Genomic DNA, 19936 nt, shown 5'->3' with positions numbered 1-19936 from the left:
TGTAAACTGCTTCCAAAGCAGTTTGCTTCCAAAGAGAAAATTTATTAGGATCACTACTGCCTATAGCAGACTCCAGGTGTTGCTGTGGTTTTAAAATAGGATTAAAAGATTTTTTTTCCCTAAGTAATAAATACACACTGTTAAGAGGAAAATTCAGACAGCTCACAGTGGTAGCCAATGAAAATGTAAACCCTCTTAATGTGCCAGTCTTCCCAGTCCCCAGCCTCAATCCTCACTCTCTTTTAATCGTTTCCAGAAATTGTTAGGCTCCCCTCCCTCACCCACCTGAACTGTGTCTTACATCTTATACTGCAGTTCAAGGAGGGGAACTAGATTCACTGCACAGACATCCACTTTAGACATCCACAGTGAGGCTCGAATGAATTCGTGAATGTGTCAGAAAGTTGGATGTTGGCAAATCAAAGGTGTTGAGTGAGGGAACCCAAAAGGACCACTGGCATCAAAGCCTTATTATTAGCAAGTTTTAATTGTTTCAAACTCTCCACGAATTTTAAAAACAGGGTAACCTACTTAATGACTCACTTATTCCTGTCATTTGCTATTTCTCTTTTGCTGAGACAAATTCTGACAGCGGAGGTGTGGCCACCTAGACGCTAACTTCTTTTGCTCTTTTAGATCAGAAAAGGACCATTGGTGTCCCCCATGTGCTGGTTTCCTCCTTCTCCACAAGGGCCACCTGGCAGAAGACCCATATTTGAAGCGATAATTATTTTCTGTTCTTGCCTTTTTAAAAAACAGCTTTATTAAAGTATAACTTGTGTGCCATAAAATTCTCTGGTTTTAAATGTACAATTCCATGGTTTTTGGGAAATTGACTGAGTTGTACAATTATCATTATAACTCATTTTCAGAAGGTTCTCATTACCCCCAAAAGATCCTCATGTCCATTTGTGGTCAACCCCATTTACTCCCCCAGTCCCAGTCTGTTAGTCTACTTTCCAGCTCTATAAATTTGCCTTTTCTGGACTTCGATATAAATGGAACTGTACAATATGTGGTCTTTTATTACTGGTCTCTTACACTTAGCATAATGTTTTTGAGATTCATCCACATTGTAGCATATATCATCATCTTTTTTACTGCAAAGTAATATTCCAGTATAGTGATAGGTCTTGTTTATGCATTCAGCAGTTGATGGACATTTGGGTCCTTTCCATGTTTGGCTGATATGAATAATGTTGCTGTGGATATCTGCAATCTTTGTGTGGATACATGTTATCATTTCTCTTAGCTTAGATACTAGGAGTGGGTTTGTTGAGTAATGTAATTAATTTATGTTTAATTTTTAAAAAACTTTGTTTTCGTGGTGAAATACACATCACAAAATTTACCATCTTACAATGTACAGTTTGGTGGCATTACGTAATTCACACTGTTGTGTAACCATCATGACCATCTACCCACAGAACTCTTTTCATGGGGCAAAACTGAAGCTCTGTATCCATTCAGCAGTAACTCCCCATTTCTCTCTCCTCTCAGCTCCTGGGAACCACCATTCTACTTTCTTTCTCTATGATTTTACTACTCTAGGCACTTCATATAAGTAGATTCATACAGTTTTTGTCCCTTTGTGACTGGCTTATTTCACTTAGCATAATGTCTTCAAGGTTCATCTGTGTTGTAGTATATGTCAACATATATTGTGTTTTGTTTATCCGTTCATCTGTTGCTGTGAATGCACACTTGGGTCACTTCCACCTTTGGGCTGTTATAAATAATGCTTCTGTGAACATGGATGTACAACTCTCTCTTCAAGTTTCTGCTTTCAATTTTTTGTTTGCATGTTTGTTTTTGGTTATATACCCAGAAATGGAGTTGCTGGATCATATGGTAATTCTATTTTTAAATTTTTGAGGAATCATCATATTGCCTTCCATAGTGGCTGCACCATTTTGCATTCCCACCAACAGTGCACAAGGGTTCCAATTTTTCTACATCATCACCAGCACTTGTTTTCTGTTTTTGATAATAGCCATCCTTCTTGGTGTGAGGTGGTAGCTCATTGTGATTTTGATTCGCATTTCCCTAATGATTAATGATGTTGAACATCTTCTCATGTGCTTATTGGCCATTTATATGTCTTTGAAGAAATATCTGTTCATCTTTTGCCTATTGTTTTACTGGGTTGTTTATTTTTTGTTAAGTTATAGGAATTATTTATATATTCTGGATCTTAACCCCTTATCAGGTATTTGATTTGTAAATATTTTCTCCCATATTGTGTTGCTTTTTCATTCTGTTGACTGTATTCTTTGATGCATGGAAGTTTTAAATTTTGTCCAGTTTATTTATTTCTTTCGCTGCTTGTCATTTTGGTGTCATATTCCAAGAAATCATCACCAAATTGATGTCATGAAGCTTTCCCCCTATGTTGTCTTCTAAGAGTTTTATAGTTTTAGGTTTTATGTTTAGGGCTTTGATCTATTTGGAGTTATTTTTTGTATTTTGTGTAAGACACGGGTCCAGCAACTTAAGTCTTTTGCCTGTGAATATCCAAGTTTTTCAGCATCATTTGTTGAAAAGACTCCCCACTCCCCATTAAATAGACTTGGCAACTTTGTGGAAAATCATTTGACCATATGTATTAGGGTTTATTTTGGGGTGCTGTGTTCTGTTCCACTGGTCTGTGTTTAACGTTTTAAGGAACTGCCAACCTGTTTTCTAAAGTGTCTGCATCATCTTACATCCCCTCCAGCAATGTTCGAGGATTCCCATTCTTCCACATCCTTGACAACATTTGTTATCATCTGCTCTCTTTGTGGGTGTAAAGTTGTATCTCACTATGGTTTTGGTCCTTGACTTTTAAACATTCTGCCTTTGTCCAGCCTGGAGTAGAGAAGTAATAAAATAGAGTGAGGACCTGTCCACACACAACCACAGGACTGATTATCTGCCTACTTGCCGTTCTTCAGTATAGACTGAATAAGCTCAGGCAAGTCCTTTAACATCTTAGATCCTTAGTCTCTTAGATCTTCCAAGTAATGGAGATAATACTTTCCTCACACAAAGTGAGATGAGAACAAGTATACAGTGCCTTTCTCATTTTAAGTGCTTAATAAATGTTGGATTCATAGTTTTACTCCTTAAATTTCTGGTCAGTGTGTTCTTGCTGCGGAATGCCCTGTCTCTGATTTAAGTTTTCCAACAAATATGACTTTCCAGTATTTTAAGCATGACAGAATCTTGCTAGACAGCTTGGCTGTCTTTCTCCTGTTCCTTTGGATGTCACCCAAATATCTTCACACCCATCTTACTCATCGACACTGAGTGAACTGCAAGCGCCCTGCTCCCTTGTCTGTCATCTGGGTCACAACCACTTGTTTATCCAGTTTAGCTTCCTTCTCATAATCCATCCTGGCTTTTGCATCGAATGGCAAAGTCTGTTGCATTCTCTTGACCTCTAACCTTGGATCCTGTTGAGGCATAGACATTTTTATCCTCGCCAGGTCAATAGCAGTGTGGTGGCCTTTTCTTTCATGGTTCTGCCACGTCTGCAGAGACTTGCTCTTGGGGGAGATGAAGTCATCTGGGCAGCCTTCCCCTCCTCTTGCCTGGGTTGTTAATTTCTGCAGTAATTAATTGGCTTGGCAGCACACTCCCTAAAAGGCTGTTCTTCAGATGGTATTTTGTTAAAGCTGCAAGGACAATCCCCTGGGGAGTTCCCTTAGACTGCAGCTGTCTTGCCTAATTAAGGAGAGACATGGGAAGGGTGTTTTGAAGGAGACCTCTTATCTTGAAGAACAGTAGCAGGGCTTGAACATCTGGAAGGGAGATATGAAGGCCAAGGCAGAGGGCATGGTGGCAGCAGCTTGGAACACTTGGCAGAAAATGCTTTGCTCTCAGTCAAAGGATAATGTTTGAATGCTTTCTAAAGGATTTAGGATGTCCTCTTTAGTAAATTAGGCAGTAAGTCCCACAAGTATTAAAAATTTTGTGTACTTAGATTTTGAAGTGTCCTGTGATACATATACATATGTAGGAAATACTTTTCATATCCTACCCCAAAAGCATTCTGAAACAAGTGAGCAAAGCTCGAGGGACTTCCAGATATCTCAATGGGGTATACCTTTAACCACTTAGAACCACTTAGGAACTATTGAGACTGTTCTGTGCCTAAGCTGATAGGGTCCATAGTGAAGACTTGGGTTTTGGGGGTAGATTCCTTTTAAACTCTAGTGCAGCAAAGTCCAGTAGAAATATAATGTGAGCCACATATGTAACTTAACATTTTCTAATAGCTCCATGTATTAGTTTCCTAGGGCAAGCATAACAAATGATCGCAAACAGAGTGGATTAAGCAATAAAAAGTTTTTCTCAGTCACAGTTTTGAAGGCCTGAGGACTGAAATTAAGGTGTCAGCAGGGCCATGCCCCGTCTGAAGGCCCTGGGAAGAATCCTTCCTTGCCTCTTCCTAGCATCTGGTGGCTCCTGGCAGTCCTCGGTGTTCCTTGGTTTATAAATATATCACTCCTGTCTCTGCCTCTGTCTTCATATGGCTGCCTTCCCGGTATGTCTGTGACTTGATGTCCAAATCTCCCTCTTCTTTCTCTTATAAAAACACCAGTTATTGATTTTAGGGCCCAGTCTAAATCCAGGATAATTTCATCTCAAGAACCCTAAGTAATCATATCTGTTTCCAAATAAGGGCCCATTCTGAGATTCCAGGTAGATATGAACTTTGGGGGACATTATTTACAAAAATAAGAAAAAACCAATAATTAAATTTCATTAATTTTAAAGTTTTATTTAACCTAATATTCCAAAATATCATTATAACATGTAATCACTGTAGAATAATTTTTAGTGAGATACTTTCCTTTTTTTTTTTTTTGGTACTGTTTGAAATCCACTGTGTATTTTACACTATGACACATCTCAACCTGGATCTGCCACCTTTCAAAGACTGGATATCCACATATGTCTGGCTGCCATGTATTGGCTAGCTCAGTTGGAATCCTGTGTGGCTGACAAAGCTTATATACCTCTCATTGGTTTGCCCTGTGTTTGCTCCATCTCTCCATTCCTCTCCCCCTTCCTTCATTCTTCCCTTAGTTTTCAGGAAATTTTCAATTTATTTGGGAAAAGTCTCATTCGTTTTGAACAATAGAAATAAAAATCTACTTTTTAAAATCTGCAGGGATCCCAAGACTCAGTGGAGGAAGCACAGATAGCCAGTTTTGAAAGAAAAGTCTTTTTATTTGGTTACATTTTTAAACATCAGCGTTTATTGTTGATAGAATTCATCAAGCACTTCAGTCACAAGTGGCTTAAATTAAGTGTGGTTAATATTTGGGATGTAACATTTTTTTATTGAGTTGGGAAAATACAAGACTTTATTATTACAAATATCTCTGCCATGAGCTTTGTGACCCACCCACTTATTTGCCCCCATGAACTCTGCATTATTCTGTCAAGTTAAGACAAGAAGTGGCATATACTTCTTTCTGGGCTGATTGCTGTAGGTCTGTTGCAATAATGAAGTTAAGATTTATATCTTTAAAAGTCTGTATTGTGTCTCCAAGAATTCCAAGCTTGTTACTTTTTGGCTTGAACCTCATCGAGGGGGTCAGGGAGCAGGGCTTTATAAGTAGCTCTACAGGGAGAGAAGTTTTGGATCCTTGAATTCTTAAATGTGGTTTGTGATAAGGCAATGATTTCCGCCATCCATCCTACCAACTGATTTATACTGTGCCTTTGTTACTGTCATTGGAATTTTGTTGGAATTTTCCCCACAGATGAATCAATGTTAAAGAAAATGAGCAAGCAACCCATGAATATGAATATCGCAGTGAATATAAAATACAATGTGATTGTCTCTGCCCCTACCTTACTCGTGCCCCTCCATAAGTATGTATCTAGTTCCTCCGTATGTTCACGTACGTATATATATTTCAATTGCTTATTATTCTTCCATATATTCTTCCATATGCTTTTCTGCCGTAACTAGAACCTAGAGAGGCTCCGTGTCAGTACAGATAGCTTTATTCTTGATAAAGGTCACATAATTGTGGTACCAATCTAGATAATTTAATAAATTCTCTTACTGATTTACAAATATTTTATTTCAATTTTTGCTTTTTGTGAGATTGGGCTACTGACTTTTTTGATGATTTTTGCTGTGTGTATTGTGCTTTAGTGTCAGGGTTATATTGGATTCATAGACTGACATGTGAGTGTATAATTTTCTAATGGAACAATTTACAATACAAAAGATTGATCTGTCCTGCTTTTAGGATGGTAGACACTAGACACAGATGACTATGGAGCATCTGAAATGTGGCTAGTCTGAATTGAAATGTGCTGTAAGTGTGATAAATCCCTTGGATTTTGAAGAACTAGCATATAAAACTATGTAAAATGCCTTAATAATTTTTATGCCAAAAATAACAATATTTTGGACATTATATGTTAAAGAAATTATTAAAATGAATATCTCTTGTTCCTTTTACATTTTAAAATTTGGCTACTAGAAAAGTAAAAATTTTATGTGTGGTTCACATTATGTTTATGTTGGACAGTGCTGATCCAGTTCTTGAGAGTTAACGAGATCTTTCCTATAAAACCACCTTGACCTGAGGCCTTTTTAAAGAGTAGAATTTTGACTACCTTTTCATTTTCTTGTAGGGTTGTTAAAAAACTTTATTACTTATTAAATCAATTTTGATAATTTATATTTTCTAAGGAATTCACTTGGAAATTGTAAATCTAGTTTAATCTATTGGCATGAAGTTCTACAGAGTACTTATATATAGTTATAAAGTAAATCTGTAATTTTTACTTCTTTCTCACTCTTTTTTTATTTTTTGCATGTGATTTTTTGCCATCATTAGACTTGCCAAGAATTTGTTTATTTTTATGGTCTTTTCAAAAACCAGCCATTGATTATAATGGTAGGGTATATGATTTTGTTTGTTATCTATTTCCTTAATTTTTTACATCAATTTCTTTTGTCTCTTTTCTCAAGTTTATTTCGTTATTCTTTTTCTAGATTATTGAGTTGAATAATCAGTTCATATAGTTTTAATCTTTCTGTTTAAGGATATATATTTTCCTTTTCAAGGAAATCTATTTAAGGGTATATGTTTACCTTTAAGTGTTGCCTGGACCATATCCCATAGGTTTTTGAATATATTTTGTTCTCACTAGTGATTGTGTATGTGTAACCTGGCCATTTCTTTCTCCTCACTTCCACTTTGTTATAAAAATCTCCACCAAGATCACTCAGTGAGCCTTTTGAGTGACTTCCCATTGCTATCGCCTATAGTGGAAATGGAGCCCATTTATTTTGTGGGTAGTATGTCTTTTAATTTGTAAGCCGTCCAATGATTTGTTTAATAAGTGCTGTGGCCTGTTTCATAGTGATTGGGGACAGGGGTATCAGTGGTTGTAGCCTCTTCAAATCCTTGCTTTAAAGTAGTAACTGCTCACTCACCCTTTACAACAGGGCACTCCTAGCATATTACCAGCACCACCATCATCTTTATCACTACTTCCATTTATGCAGCACTTGTTCACATTAATTATGTAATGCCCCAGCAGTCTTGTGAGATGGGTATTTTTAGACCCCTTTTATAGATTTGGAAGCTTGGAGAGGTTAAGTTATTTGTCCACGGTTCACACAGTTAGTAAATGTTGGAGCTAAGATTTGAAACCATGTTTTTATATGACTATAAGGCCTACACTCTTGACCGTGTCATTGGTACTGTACACTGTCACCTGCTTCCTTTCTACCAACTTCCACCTATGCTGAAACATTTTGCTGACCATGACTTTGCCTCTATTTCTTCTATTGCTGATGTGGGTTGGTTGGAGGCAGGGTGTTGAGGGACAGTGGAGAAAGTGAATGACCATTGCAGGTGTGCTCAGAAAGGACCCCTTTACCGGAGTCTCTTGCCAGTGTCTTGTGATGGAGGATAGCTTCAAACTTCACATCTCCCTTATCCTTCAGCTCCTTTTTCTCTATCCCTGGCCTCTTCGCTCCTCCAGAGTTTGAAGAAGGCAATATATTAGGAAAGAACATTCTGGTTCTTCGGCTTTTCTGTAAGAACATCTGACCTCTTTACATAAGGGTGTTTGGGAAAATTCCCAGGAATCTGTTTACTAAGCAGACCTTCAGGAGGAATAGGTAAGCCTACCTCTTTGATTCAGTCTCAAAGTCTTATCTATTCTAGACCAGTGGTTCTCAACCTTTTGTTTTTAACTTAGGTTGAATTTTATGTAAAGATAAATAACATAACTAAAACAAAGGCAAAGGTAATTTTGTTTATATTTATTTACAGTGATAGTTTTAGAATCTTAAACTTCATAGAAATTCTAGAAAGTTCTGACGCAGATTGCGTTAAGCCCCCTCTTTTCTCCTCTGTCACATTGCTTCAGATGAGCATCATCGGTCTCATATTGCATAAAAATGTTCTAGAGGAAGCGGGTACCTACATGTTTACCTGTACACGAGGCGAGTGGTAAGAGGTGTGTTCAGAAGTACCCGCACGATTTCCTTCTGAAACAAACTGTTCTTCTCCTTCCCTCATCCCACTCGAAGTTCCCCTTGTCTGTTTCTATCTCCCTGACAAGCCCCTGTTAACTTTTTTTTTTAATAGAGGTAACATTGGCTTATAACATTATATGAGTTTCTAGTGTACAACATTATAATTTGATATCTGCGTACACAGTCTGTAGTACACAGTCTGTATCTGTTTGATTTAGTTCACTTAACATAATACCTTCACAGTCCATCCACGTTGTTGCAAATGGCAATATTTCATATTTTTTATGGCCGAGTAGTATTACATTGTATATCTATACTACATTGTCTTTATTCATCAGTGATGGGCACTTAAGTTGTTTTCATATCTTGGCTGTTGTAAATAATGCTGCAGTGAACACAAGGGTGCAGATATCTTTTCCAATTAGTGTTTTCATATTCTTTGGATAAATACCCAGAAGTAGAAACAGAACGAAAGACAACCAGACAAATGGGAAAATATATTTACAAATGATATTTCCAATAAGGGCTAATGTCCAAAATATATTTTAAAAAACTCATACAACTTAACAACAACAAAAAACAAACAATTTGACTAAACAATGGGCAGTGGATCTAAATAGACATTTTTTCAAGGAAGACATACAGGTGGCCAACAGGCATGAGAAAAGATGTTCAGCAGCTTTAATTATTAGGGAAATGCAAATCAAAGCCACAGTGGGATATCACCTCATACCTGTTAGAGTAGCTATTATCAAAAACACAAGAAAAACAAGTGTTGGAGAGGATGTGTAGAAAAGGGAACCCTTGTACACAGTAGGTGGGATTGTAAATTGGTGCAACAGCTATGGAAAACAGTATGGAGATTTCTCAAAAAAAAAAAAAAAACCTTAAGTAGAACTATCATATAATCCAATATGTTGTTTTTTTAATGGATCTGTTACTAGCATCTTTTTTTTTTTTTTTTTTTTTTAGATCAGAGATGCTCAACCTTGGCTAAGCATTGGAATCACTAACTTAAAATACTGATGCCTGCGACCTATTCCTAGAGATTCTTATTTAATTGGTGTGGGGTCAGATGTGGATATTGAGTTCTAAGGAGCTCCCCAGTAATTCTAATATGCCTCTAAGGTTGAGAACCACTGGGGTAGATTTTTATTTCTGCAGAGATTTCTGTGTCTTTGATATCTCATCCTGTGATTGACATGTGGTAGGTTCTCAGTTATGATGAATAAGTAGATAAATGAGATAAGAGATTCATGAGAGAGTAGGAGAGGTTCATTTGTGTTTATTCTTCCTCTCTCCTCCCTATGCATTCTTCTCACCCACCCTCCAAATTCAGAGAGAGCATTCCCCATCAGAATTGTCTTCTTAACACTGTCTTGTGTGAAAGCAGTGGTTTGGTCACATGGGCCTCAACCCCAGGCACAGTTCTGAGAAATTTCTTACCTGTTGATGCATACCTTTAAACCAAAAAATGGTATTTTCTCAAGGTTGATGGCTCTTCCTATAGAAGCAGAGTATATAGGCCAGCAGTGCTTTTGGACAGATTCAGAGCAAGTTGGCTTCTCAAGCTTCCTTGCAACGAAGGAACTTCATACTTAACTAGGTCACTGTCTCTGAAAATCTGGAGTTACAGTGCTAGCTTTGGTTGTTTTTTTTTTTCTAGTCCATGCAGAATTCCTGCCAGTTTTATATCTTGCCCATAGGCAACCTGCCACAAGAAAGGTAGGCTGTGGTTGCTGATGTGCCCAGATGCAAAATCCATCATGTTTGTTAAAAGCCAAAGCAATTATCGAGGCAAATGAGGACAGACTTCTAAATTACGTAATTCTTTGGAGTTTTGAACTTTAGTCATTATTTACCTGACCCCTAACCCTAAAGTACATCTTGGGCCTTACTTAGTGAAACCCTTGATTAAACAACTTGGCATCTTTATGATAATTTAAGGAGAATCCTGTGTTCCCTTGGTGGGCCTTGGTTAAGGTATTTGTGTTTCTTTCCATCTGGATATTAAAGAGATTGTATAAGTTAAGTTCTAGATTATGTTAGTAATTATTGTGCTTTCCTGTGTAATAGAATGATTTTGGACTGGAAGTCTATTTTTCTTTCTCTAACCTTTTTGGAAAGGGCAGCTGGATCAGACCAACTGCTCAGAAAAGCAGAGGCTTTGGGAGTCCCTTGAAATAGCTACTCCATTATTAGGAGAGGAGTGGTCCACATGGGGGCTGGTTTCCTCCATCCCTATAAAGATTGTAGGGATGCTTTCTTGGGTGCAAGTTCTCATAAGAGTCTTCCTCAAGAACACGTTTACAATTTCTGAGATGTTTACAATCTCTGAAGAGGAGGTGGATGGCTCCTTGCAGAGAATTTCAAGGCCCGGTTCAGTTTAGTAACAGGAAGTGGGGATAATAGGTCCTACTAGATGCCTGGCGAAACGGAAGAGGGTCACTTGAGCTACTCACTAAGGGTTGTGCTGTTGTGGTTGCTTCTTTTGGTCCTTCTTTTGGTCCTGCCTTCTGCATGTTCATCGCAATGAAATGTGAAAAGCAGTCAGGCTGGGCTTGCCAGATTCACAGGGCTCACTGAAAAGGACTTACCTTCAAAAGCAAATTTTTTTCTTCTACCTTGACCCTTCTTGTCTTGCCAATGATTTAGTCTTTATTCTCTTACTCTTCTATATATATGCGTATTTTGGAAACTGTTCCTGTTTTGGAGAATTTTCAATCTGAGATCAAGGCAGCGTCCATTCAGGAATTTTTTACAAATCTGACTTCTACTGACTTCAGCCATCTGGTACATGGCAGGGGGTAAGGCTGGGGTTGGGGCGGGGTGTGGAGAAGCCCAAACAAAGAGAAAGGACCTATGAAGGAACAAAGATCTAACACAAAGCCCATGCACAAAAATCTGTGCAATTTGTTTTATAGACCAGTACTATCCAGTGGAAGTATAACCTAAACCATATGTGTAATGAAATGTTCCAGTAGCCATGTTAAAAAAATAAAAAGAAACAGGTCAAGTGAATTTTAATATCTTTTATTTAACTCCATATATCTAAAATGCTAATGTTTCAGCATGTAATTAATGTGAAAATTATTAATGAGATTCTATTTTATTTTTATACTAGTCTTCTAAATCTGGTATCTATTTTATATCTACAGTACATTTTATTTTGACCTAGTCACATTTCAAGTGCTCAGTAGTTATATGTGGCTAGTGGCTGCCATATTGGATAGTATATAAGGAAGGCTCCCACCCAGAATAAATCAGCCTGTGTTACATGTTGTTCTAACAATTTTCTTGTTTGCCAGACAAAGCATATTTGAAGCAGTAAATAAATGATGGGAGCAATTGAGTGGTAAAGGATAGCAAGGAAGGGGCAGAAGAATTATAAGTGGCTGGTCATTCAGTACAAGCACGCTAGCCTTCCAATCCTTATGATCCCAGAAATATGCAACTTGGTAGAGTAATTGAAAATAATCAGTCTCTTTCCATACTTAACTTCTGCTTCATAATCAAAGTCACCACAAAAAGGCTAAATAATATTCACTGTTCTCTAAGAAGGTAAGGAAGTGTGAAGAGTTTGTAGAAGAAGTAGGAAGATTTTTATCTATCAAGTGCTGCTACAGTCATAGAGTTCAGCTACAGGAAACCTGGGGGAGAGACCTAGGTATAAATCCAGGCTACATGATGAGGCCCGCTCCATTTCTGAAGCTGAGAGCCCAGAAAGGACTAGAGGAGCCTGCAAGTGTGGCTTCAGCTGGGTGTGTCCCTCTTTATTTCCCTAAGGTTGCTGACTTCTTCATTTTTAGCGGGTTTCCCTTCTGGTCCATGGGGCAGAGTTGCAGCTGGAGTCTTGGAACCATCAAGGCTCACCTGTGGCTCGGGACCCAGCTGTGTTCCAGGGACCTCAGGAGTCTGGCTTGCCACTCTCCAGATGGACTTCCTTGGAATTGAGCACTCCATGGACATTTGCTTGGGGCAGTGGTACCGAAGTGCGTGGGCCTGCTGTCTGAGCTGCAGTACTCAAATTCCAGTCAGCAGAAAACAAAACAAAATAACACCAAAAACCAAAATGCTGAATCAGACACCCTCTTGATCTTTTTTCTGTTTTTGTTTCTTGTGCATATACAGAAAATTATAAAGTCAGGAGTGGGGAGGGTAACTGTCATATAACTAGTGTGAATTGTTCTCGTGTGAAGCATTCAGTCCATTGCTGCCTGTTACATAATTTTGTCTCTGTCTTTATTCTTTTTTTAGGCTGAGGAATCTTGTAAATGTAATGGCTGGAAAAACCCCAACCCTTCTCCCACTCCCCCCAGAGCCGATCTGCAGCAAATAATTGTCAGTCTGACAGAGTCCTGCCGGAGTTGTAGCCACGCCCTAGGTGAGTTCCTAAATCTTCAAGGGAACCTTAACGGTGTCCTTGTTGACTGAATGTTCTAACTTCGAGAAGTAACGTGAGCTAACTGAACTTGCACACCATTTACCTCTATACGAGGCAACGACAAGAGTCTCTTTAGTCTCGTGAATTTGCTGGGGAGGGCTTCATGTGAGGGACAAACCCTGCACTGTTTGCAGTCACTCTTCCCCTGTCCCCAAGAGCTGGGTTCCACTCGGGGATTGCCAAATAAGATGAACCAAGGACAACTGAGTTCGTTAGAATAATGTGTAATGTGTCCTGATTTATTCCGATGGGGGCCTGAGGGTCTTTGACGCACAAGGTTGAAACCTCAACCAACTGTTGTCTTATTGTTATTATTTTCTGATTCCCTGAATTTTCTGGACATGCTTCATTTTATCTTCATATTCATTAGTTTCCTGCATCTAGTAGCCCTTTTTATAGGGGTTGGCGTTCAGTAAATATTTACTTGTGTTTTCCCTTTCAACTTTATCTGTCCCTGTAAGATAATCATTGTCACTATGGCAAGGTAGACTTTGCCAGAGTTACTCAACTGTATTATGCTAATAAGTTTTTGTCCTGATACTAGTTTTAGGATAAATATTTTTTTTAAAATTTTGTTCCAGTAGATAAAAGTTAATGGATAATTCGTTTTCCCTAGATATTAAAATTTCAGTTCATAAAGGATCTCAGATTATACTTACTTTTTTGCCTTCAGTTATCTAATCTCTCAAAGAATGTCTTTATGTCCAGGTTACTGTCCAGTATTGCAAGGGCATAGTACTGGGCAGAATATTCTCACTAAAGTGGCTTTTTCATCTGACCATTTCTAAGTGGGTGCCTTCTTTTTTGTCATGTCTTTCTCAAGCTGCCAGCTGATATCAGATGGTACAGCATCAGCCTTCAAGGTCACCATGGTATTAGGCTGCATCTGTGGTTTTATTTTGTACTTAGCTGGAGAGTATTTCAATACTTATAGAGCAAAAAAGTACTAGATAGTGTCATCTTCTCAGGCAGTTACTGTACTGGAGTAACCTTCGAAAAAGGAAATAGAGAACATTAATCTCACAAAAGAAATAAACATATGAATAATTACATGATTGTGTTGATTTAACTAGTGCATAAAATAATGTTCAGTTATGATTTTTGAAGCAGCCAGTGCAAAGGAAAGATTTTTAAAAGTTACAGAAATGCTTTTGCTTATAACTTAATCTTTTCCACAATTGATCCCTTTTCGAATTGCCTTAGAAAATATAATGCAATAAAAAGCTGGGCTCAAGAACTCCTTAAGCACTGGGCTTGAACTGTATTTAGTATTGATAAGGAAAATCTGATTATCCTACATCAATTAACCTTTAAAAACAGAGTCTTCTTAGTTGAGCAGATTGTCTCCATTCTGAGCATATAAACATTCATGAATACCCAAAGGCAGAAACAGCCTTTTTCAAAGAAAAGCCAACTTTGTTCCCTTTTATAGTTCTTAACATGGTTTGAAAGCAAATACTCTTATTTGACAATAAGAAATCAGAATGGGGGAAAAAAGTACCTATCTGTTGACCTAGCAAATCCATGCCAAAAATTTAACCTACATATAAGTTAAGATGTGCCTTCAAATTAAAAGGATAGTTATTATAGACTTATTTATGATATAAAAAGCTAGAAACAACTTAAACTTCTCAAAATAGGAGATAATTGGTTGAATTATGAGAATCTGTTATGAAATTTAATATGGCCATTACAAAAGATATATTTTCTAGCACAGAAAGACATTTGTAAAATACAGTTAATGAAAAAAGCAGATCATAAAACAGCTTAATTAGAGTTTTTATAATTTAGGAATTACAGATCTGCCAGCCCAAGTTTAAATCCTAGCTTTACAACCAGCAGCTTTGAGTTGGAGCATTTTATTTAATCAGTCTGGACCTCAGTTTCTTCATTCAGCAGTGGAGTTAATGACAATATCTACCTGATAGTATTGTTATAAGGATGAAATAAATTAACATATGTAAAATTTTAGAACAGCGCCCAGCAAATTAATGCATGATTATGAGCTTTTCTTGTTGTTAGTATTACATACAATACTCAGGGTTCTTTCACTTCAAACAACAAATATGATGAATTCTGTGTAGTGTACATAAGAAAACAGTGTTTATAAGAAAGGTGCTGGTAGCTCCCAGAAGCTGAAAACAGGGGAACCTGGTTTTAGTCTGATCTGTGGATCTCAGTTACAGAAATTTATAGACCTTCTGTCCTGGCCATTACCGCTGGATGGTTCTGTTCCAACTGCCTCTGCCCTTGTGATTTTCAGTTCAGGATTTCAATCCCCAGAGGAGGGGATCTGATTGGCATAGTGCCTACTACATGCTCGACCCTCAGTGCCTTCTTCATGGAGAACTACGTGAAGGTGGTCATTTCCAAATGCATGAATATCGACTCAAGAATAGAATCATGAGTATAATCTCATTAGTTTAGGAAATATGACATATATTTTAATATAGATTAACAGCAGATCTGGAAGGATGTATGTTGAGTTGCTGACAGTGATTTTCTCAGGGTTTTGGAGTTTATAGGTGTTTTAAAAATATTTCCCCCTTCTCTCTTTTTTCACTCTCTATCCTTCTTCAGTCTGCTTCCTTAAAATGGAAATGTCTGCACCTTTTCAAGTACCCTTGGAATTATTTCTGCAATGCCATAGTATCTTAGTATCAAGGTTGTTGGAAACCTTTTTCTGAGATTAGACTTCCTCCCTCCCTCCACCCCCTTTAAGAAAACTTTTTATTATGGAAAGTTTCAAACAAAAGTAAAGTAGAACTGATAGCTTAACAAACCACCTCTACTCATCATCGGTCTTTAACTGTCATTAACATTTGCCATTTTCTCACCTCCCTTTCTTTGCCAGAGTACTTTAAGCAAGTTCCAGACATCTTTTTTTTTTTATTCATGTAGATTATTTTTTAATAATTACCAACAGAGTAGAGGTTGGAGTCTAGGGAATTCTGTCAAGCACTGTGCAAGCCTGAATTCTCAAGGACGGTGCAATTTGGGGTGCTGTTCTATTTTCACAGCCGCTATTCTGAGCATGGTTAATTTAGTCACCGGTAATCATATACATGTGTCAGTGTGTAATATTGCTGGACTTGTTGGAACAAAACATTCAGGCTTATCGATTGAGACGATGTCTATTCCGTTGATGTGCTGCTGGACATCTTTTGGCTCAGCCGCACGTGTTCTTTTGACAGTGAGCTCTGGTTACAATTGGTCTCCTGACTGTGTTACTTCCATCTTAGGCATCCGTGGCCTGCCGTATTTGATACTCTTCTGTGTCTCCTGGGTATAAAACACAGGACTGATGACAGTCTGATCAAGTGGAAAGAACGTTCAACTGGGAATTAGGAAATAAGTATTCTAGGCCTGGCTCGGCAGTTTAGCACGTCCCTTAACCTCTTTGCAGTTCACTGCCTTCATCCACAGAATGAAATGGTTAGTCCAGACCTACTGTCTAATATTATAGCCCCTTGATACTTGGGGCCAATCATAACTTGAAATGTAGCCACTCTAAATTGGATTGTGCTGTAAATGTAAAATACATGCAAGGTTTTGAAAGCTGAGTATGAAAAAAACTGACGTATTTCATTAATATTGATCACATGCTGAAATATTTTGGATATATTGTGTTAATAAAATTTATTATTAAAATTAATTTCACCCAATTTTTAGACGTATACATGTATGGCTTACATTTTATTTCTAGTGCACAGTGCTGGCCTAGAACATACTAGTTTATTTTCTGAAATTATTTCACATTTGGGATTGGCGCAGTTAAATTCATTTGCAAAAACTTGACGAAAGGTCCTAACAAAGCACTTCAGTTGGTCCAAATGTTTCTCCTTATTTTAGTATTAATAAAAACTTATTTTCAGACTACCTGTTTAAAGAGCAACCTGCTTTTATGATCAGGAAAGGAAGAAACACATTCTCTTGATCAAAACACAGTTGGAATTTTATGTTGTCATTTTGAGGTCCATTGCTGTGAACTGTGTCAGAACATACCAATTATTAAATTTGACTAGTGATCATTTTTTTGCAGTTTTATATAGGTTTTTGATTATTTTTCAATGTCATCAATTTTTTTCTGATATGTATTTGATATATATTATATATATATATGTTATATATATATATATTATATATACACACATATTATAACATTGCAATAGTGAAAATTGAAATTCTTTATTATTTTGGTTACCTCTGCTTACCTGCTCGTTTACAGTAGAAACTTTCTAAGGAAAGTAAAGAGCTAGCATTAACAGTTACACTAGAGCCTATTTCTTGAGTAGTATGAAGTTTGAAGGGACTGCCATTATTTTTCTCATGGAATATTTCAGACATTTAGATTATAGGCAAATCATTTTACTCAATACATTTTCTTTGGCCTCGTCACATTTGCATAGGCCTCCACCACTTAATCACCCCCTGGTTCCCATTTACGCATGTACTGTGCAGATGCCAAATGACCGGGTGCTCAGCCAGCACACTGACACAGCCACCTGAGTCAGCATATTTCTCTTGGCTGGGTGTCCTCCGTTTTTTAATGCCTCCTTTTATACACAGGTTTCAAAGTTGTCAGGACCTGTGAGTCTGGTAGTCACAGGAGTTAAGGGGATAAACCTGTTAATAATTTTCCTTCTCGGTACAAGTTACTTCTCTCTACCTTCCTCTGGTCATGAAGTCCTGTTGATTTCCAGTCTGTGTGCCTCCCTCTAGTACTGCCCAAATTCAAGCTCATTCTCAATTCTTCGGTTGTATCTGCACCAGCACCTGGAGTACCTATCTACATTCTTATGTACCCAACTTCCCAAGGAAGTAGTGATCTTATCTGATTACATTCTCCTGCTTAACCCTTCTGAGCATCCCATTATTCTCAGAATGGAGTCCAACTTCAGCTGAGCCTGTAGGATTGTTTGGGCCTCTACTGTCTAGCCTTTTCCACCACTGCCTGTGTTACATTTTGGCCACCAGGCTGCTCTTCCACCTCTACCTTAGATGTAGATGCTCACACCACCTGTGATGCCTTTCCTTCATTTTCTGCAAGGGGAACCCCACCTCCAAGGTTTGACTACTCTAGAACTTGGTAGAGAGAATAAAGGCCTTCTTGGAGCTTGATTGCACTGTTTCTTCTTGGATAACTATTAATTACCTATACCTTTGCTAGTTTTCTATACTAGACTGAGATTAAGGACTAACTTTTCCCCTAGTTCCTAATATATTTAGTTTTTTGGGCATAATTGGGTTTATATTTTCTTTGATAAATATTCATTAAATTTAGTAATACTAAAAAGGTGGCTGGTGTCATTTGTTAGAAGCTTTCGTAGTTTATCATCTGTACCTGCACTGGCCAACACAGTAGCCACTAGCCACATGTGGCTGCTGAGCACTTGAAATATGTGGCAAGTGTAAAATGCACATGGGATTTGAAGACTTAGTATAAAAAAAGCATGTAAAATGTTAATAATTTTTTAGATTTACCTATATGTCGAAATGAATAATCTGGTATATTTTATATTAAATAAAAAGTATTAAAATTAATTTCATCTATTAATTTTACCTTTATTTAAATGGACATACATGGCATGCATTATATTTCCACTGGACTGAACTCAGCTAAAGGACTCTTGATCTTAAACTTCTCTTTTTTTCCATTCTAGGGCTGAGATTACAAAAGATGAAACCACTTTTAAACTACAAAAGCCTTTTGCTCATAGTCATTTCAGAAGGTTTCATTGAGGGAATTTGTTTTACCTCTTTTCACCTTGACCTCAAATTCCCATGAACAAAAAAATGTATTTGAGCAGCTTACAAATTCTGCCAATGTCACTGTGTTTGCTTGCTTTCCAGTCAGAAGGAGCAGAGATGTGTTAGCTGCCCATCTTCTGCCTGTTCATTCTGCAGGGTGTGTGAAGACTGGCAGGCTGTCCTCAAGAGAAGTGTAGGCCAGTGATATGTGGAGCCAAAGCTTAGTGAGGGTCACAGCACATGGTGACAATGCACTTCCTGTTCCCAGCAAGGCAACAGCTGTACCGTGAGTCTTGGCAGCAGGCTTTTGGTGATTTACTCTGTGGCACCCTGGGTATTTGCAAGTCTGACACAGCACTAAGAAGTGCCGTGGTATACTCTCCTGGAGAGATGTAAAGACAGCAAAGCCTTCTCTAGCCCACTGACACATCACCCCACTGCTTGCCTCTGCCCTCTGTATAAGACCAGGAGTAGTAAGCTTTTCCTATGAGTCAAGGGTTGGCCATTCTGGATAATTGTATCAATGCTTCATATCAAGCTCTTAAAAGACTGTTTGAAATGGAAGCATGGTTCTCTACATTAGATTATCAAGTTCCATGTAGAGGGAAGACTTTAAAAATTTTTTTTTATTTGGAAATTATTTCTAACTTACAGAAAAGTCATGAGAATAGTAACGAAGAGCATCCAGTCTTACATATTGGTAACATTTTACCCTATTTGCTTTGTCACTTGCTCTCATATAAACACACATACAGACTCATATATGATATGGATATGTATATGAGTGTGTGTGTATTTGTAGGTATACACTTTTTTTTTTTCCTTCGGACTATGTGAGAATAAGTTGCATAGACATCATGGCCCTTTTCCTTTAATTACTTAAGTATATATTTCCTAAAAATATGGATATTCTTTTATATAACGTTACTCAATCCAGTTAACAACTTCAGTAAATTTTAATATTAATATGTAATACTTATGTAAAGTTCATATTGCAGTTTTATCAGTTGATCCAAAAATGTCTTTTATAGTATATTTTCCTTATTAAGCGTCCAGTCTGGAATCACATATGTATTTAGTTTTCATGTGAAAGGAAGACACTGTTTATTTACTCTATGCATGGTCAACAATTCTGACATCAAGTGTGTGGGTTTTTCCACCCCAAGCAATTCTTCAGCTCTCCAGTGGATACCAACTGAATGTCTTACAATTTAACTCAATTCTAACACTAACTG

At 37.6% G+C, this 19936-nt stretch overlaps 1 protein-coding gene across 1 annotated transcript in view; it reads left to right on the top strand.

Moving 5' to 3' along the window:
- KAT2B (lysine acetyltransferase 2B) overlaps nucleotides 1-19936 on the top strand; it is an 87432-nt gene that overhangs the window by 13918 nt on the left and 53578 nt on the right. The window contains exon 2 of the mRNA XM_039836772.1: nucleotides 12764-12890. Coding sequence (XP_039692706.1) covers nucleotides 12764-12890 — 127 coding nt within the window. The remainder of the gene's footprint in view (nucleotides 1-12763; nucleotides 12891-19936) is intronic.

Source organism: Pteropus medius, unplaced genomic scaffold, assembly GCF_902729225.1.
Source record: "Pteropus medius unplaced genomic scaffold, Ma_sr-lr_union100, whole genome shotgun sequence".
In the NCBI taxonomy this organism is placed as follows: Eukaryota; Metazoa; Chordata; class Mammalia; order Chiroptera; family Pteropodidae; genus Pteropus; species Pteropus medius.
The sequence above is the reverse complement of the archived record's forward strand: the minus strand, read 5'-3'. Positions and strand labels throughout refer to the sequence as shown.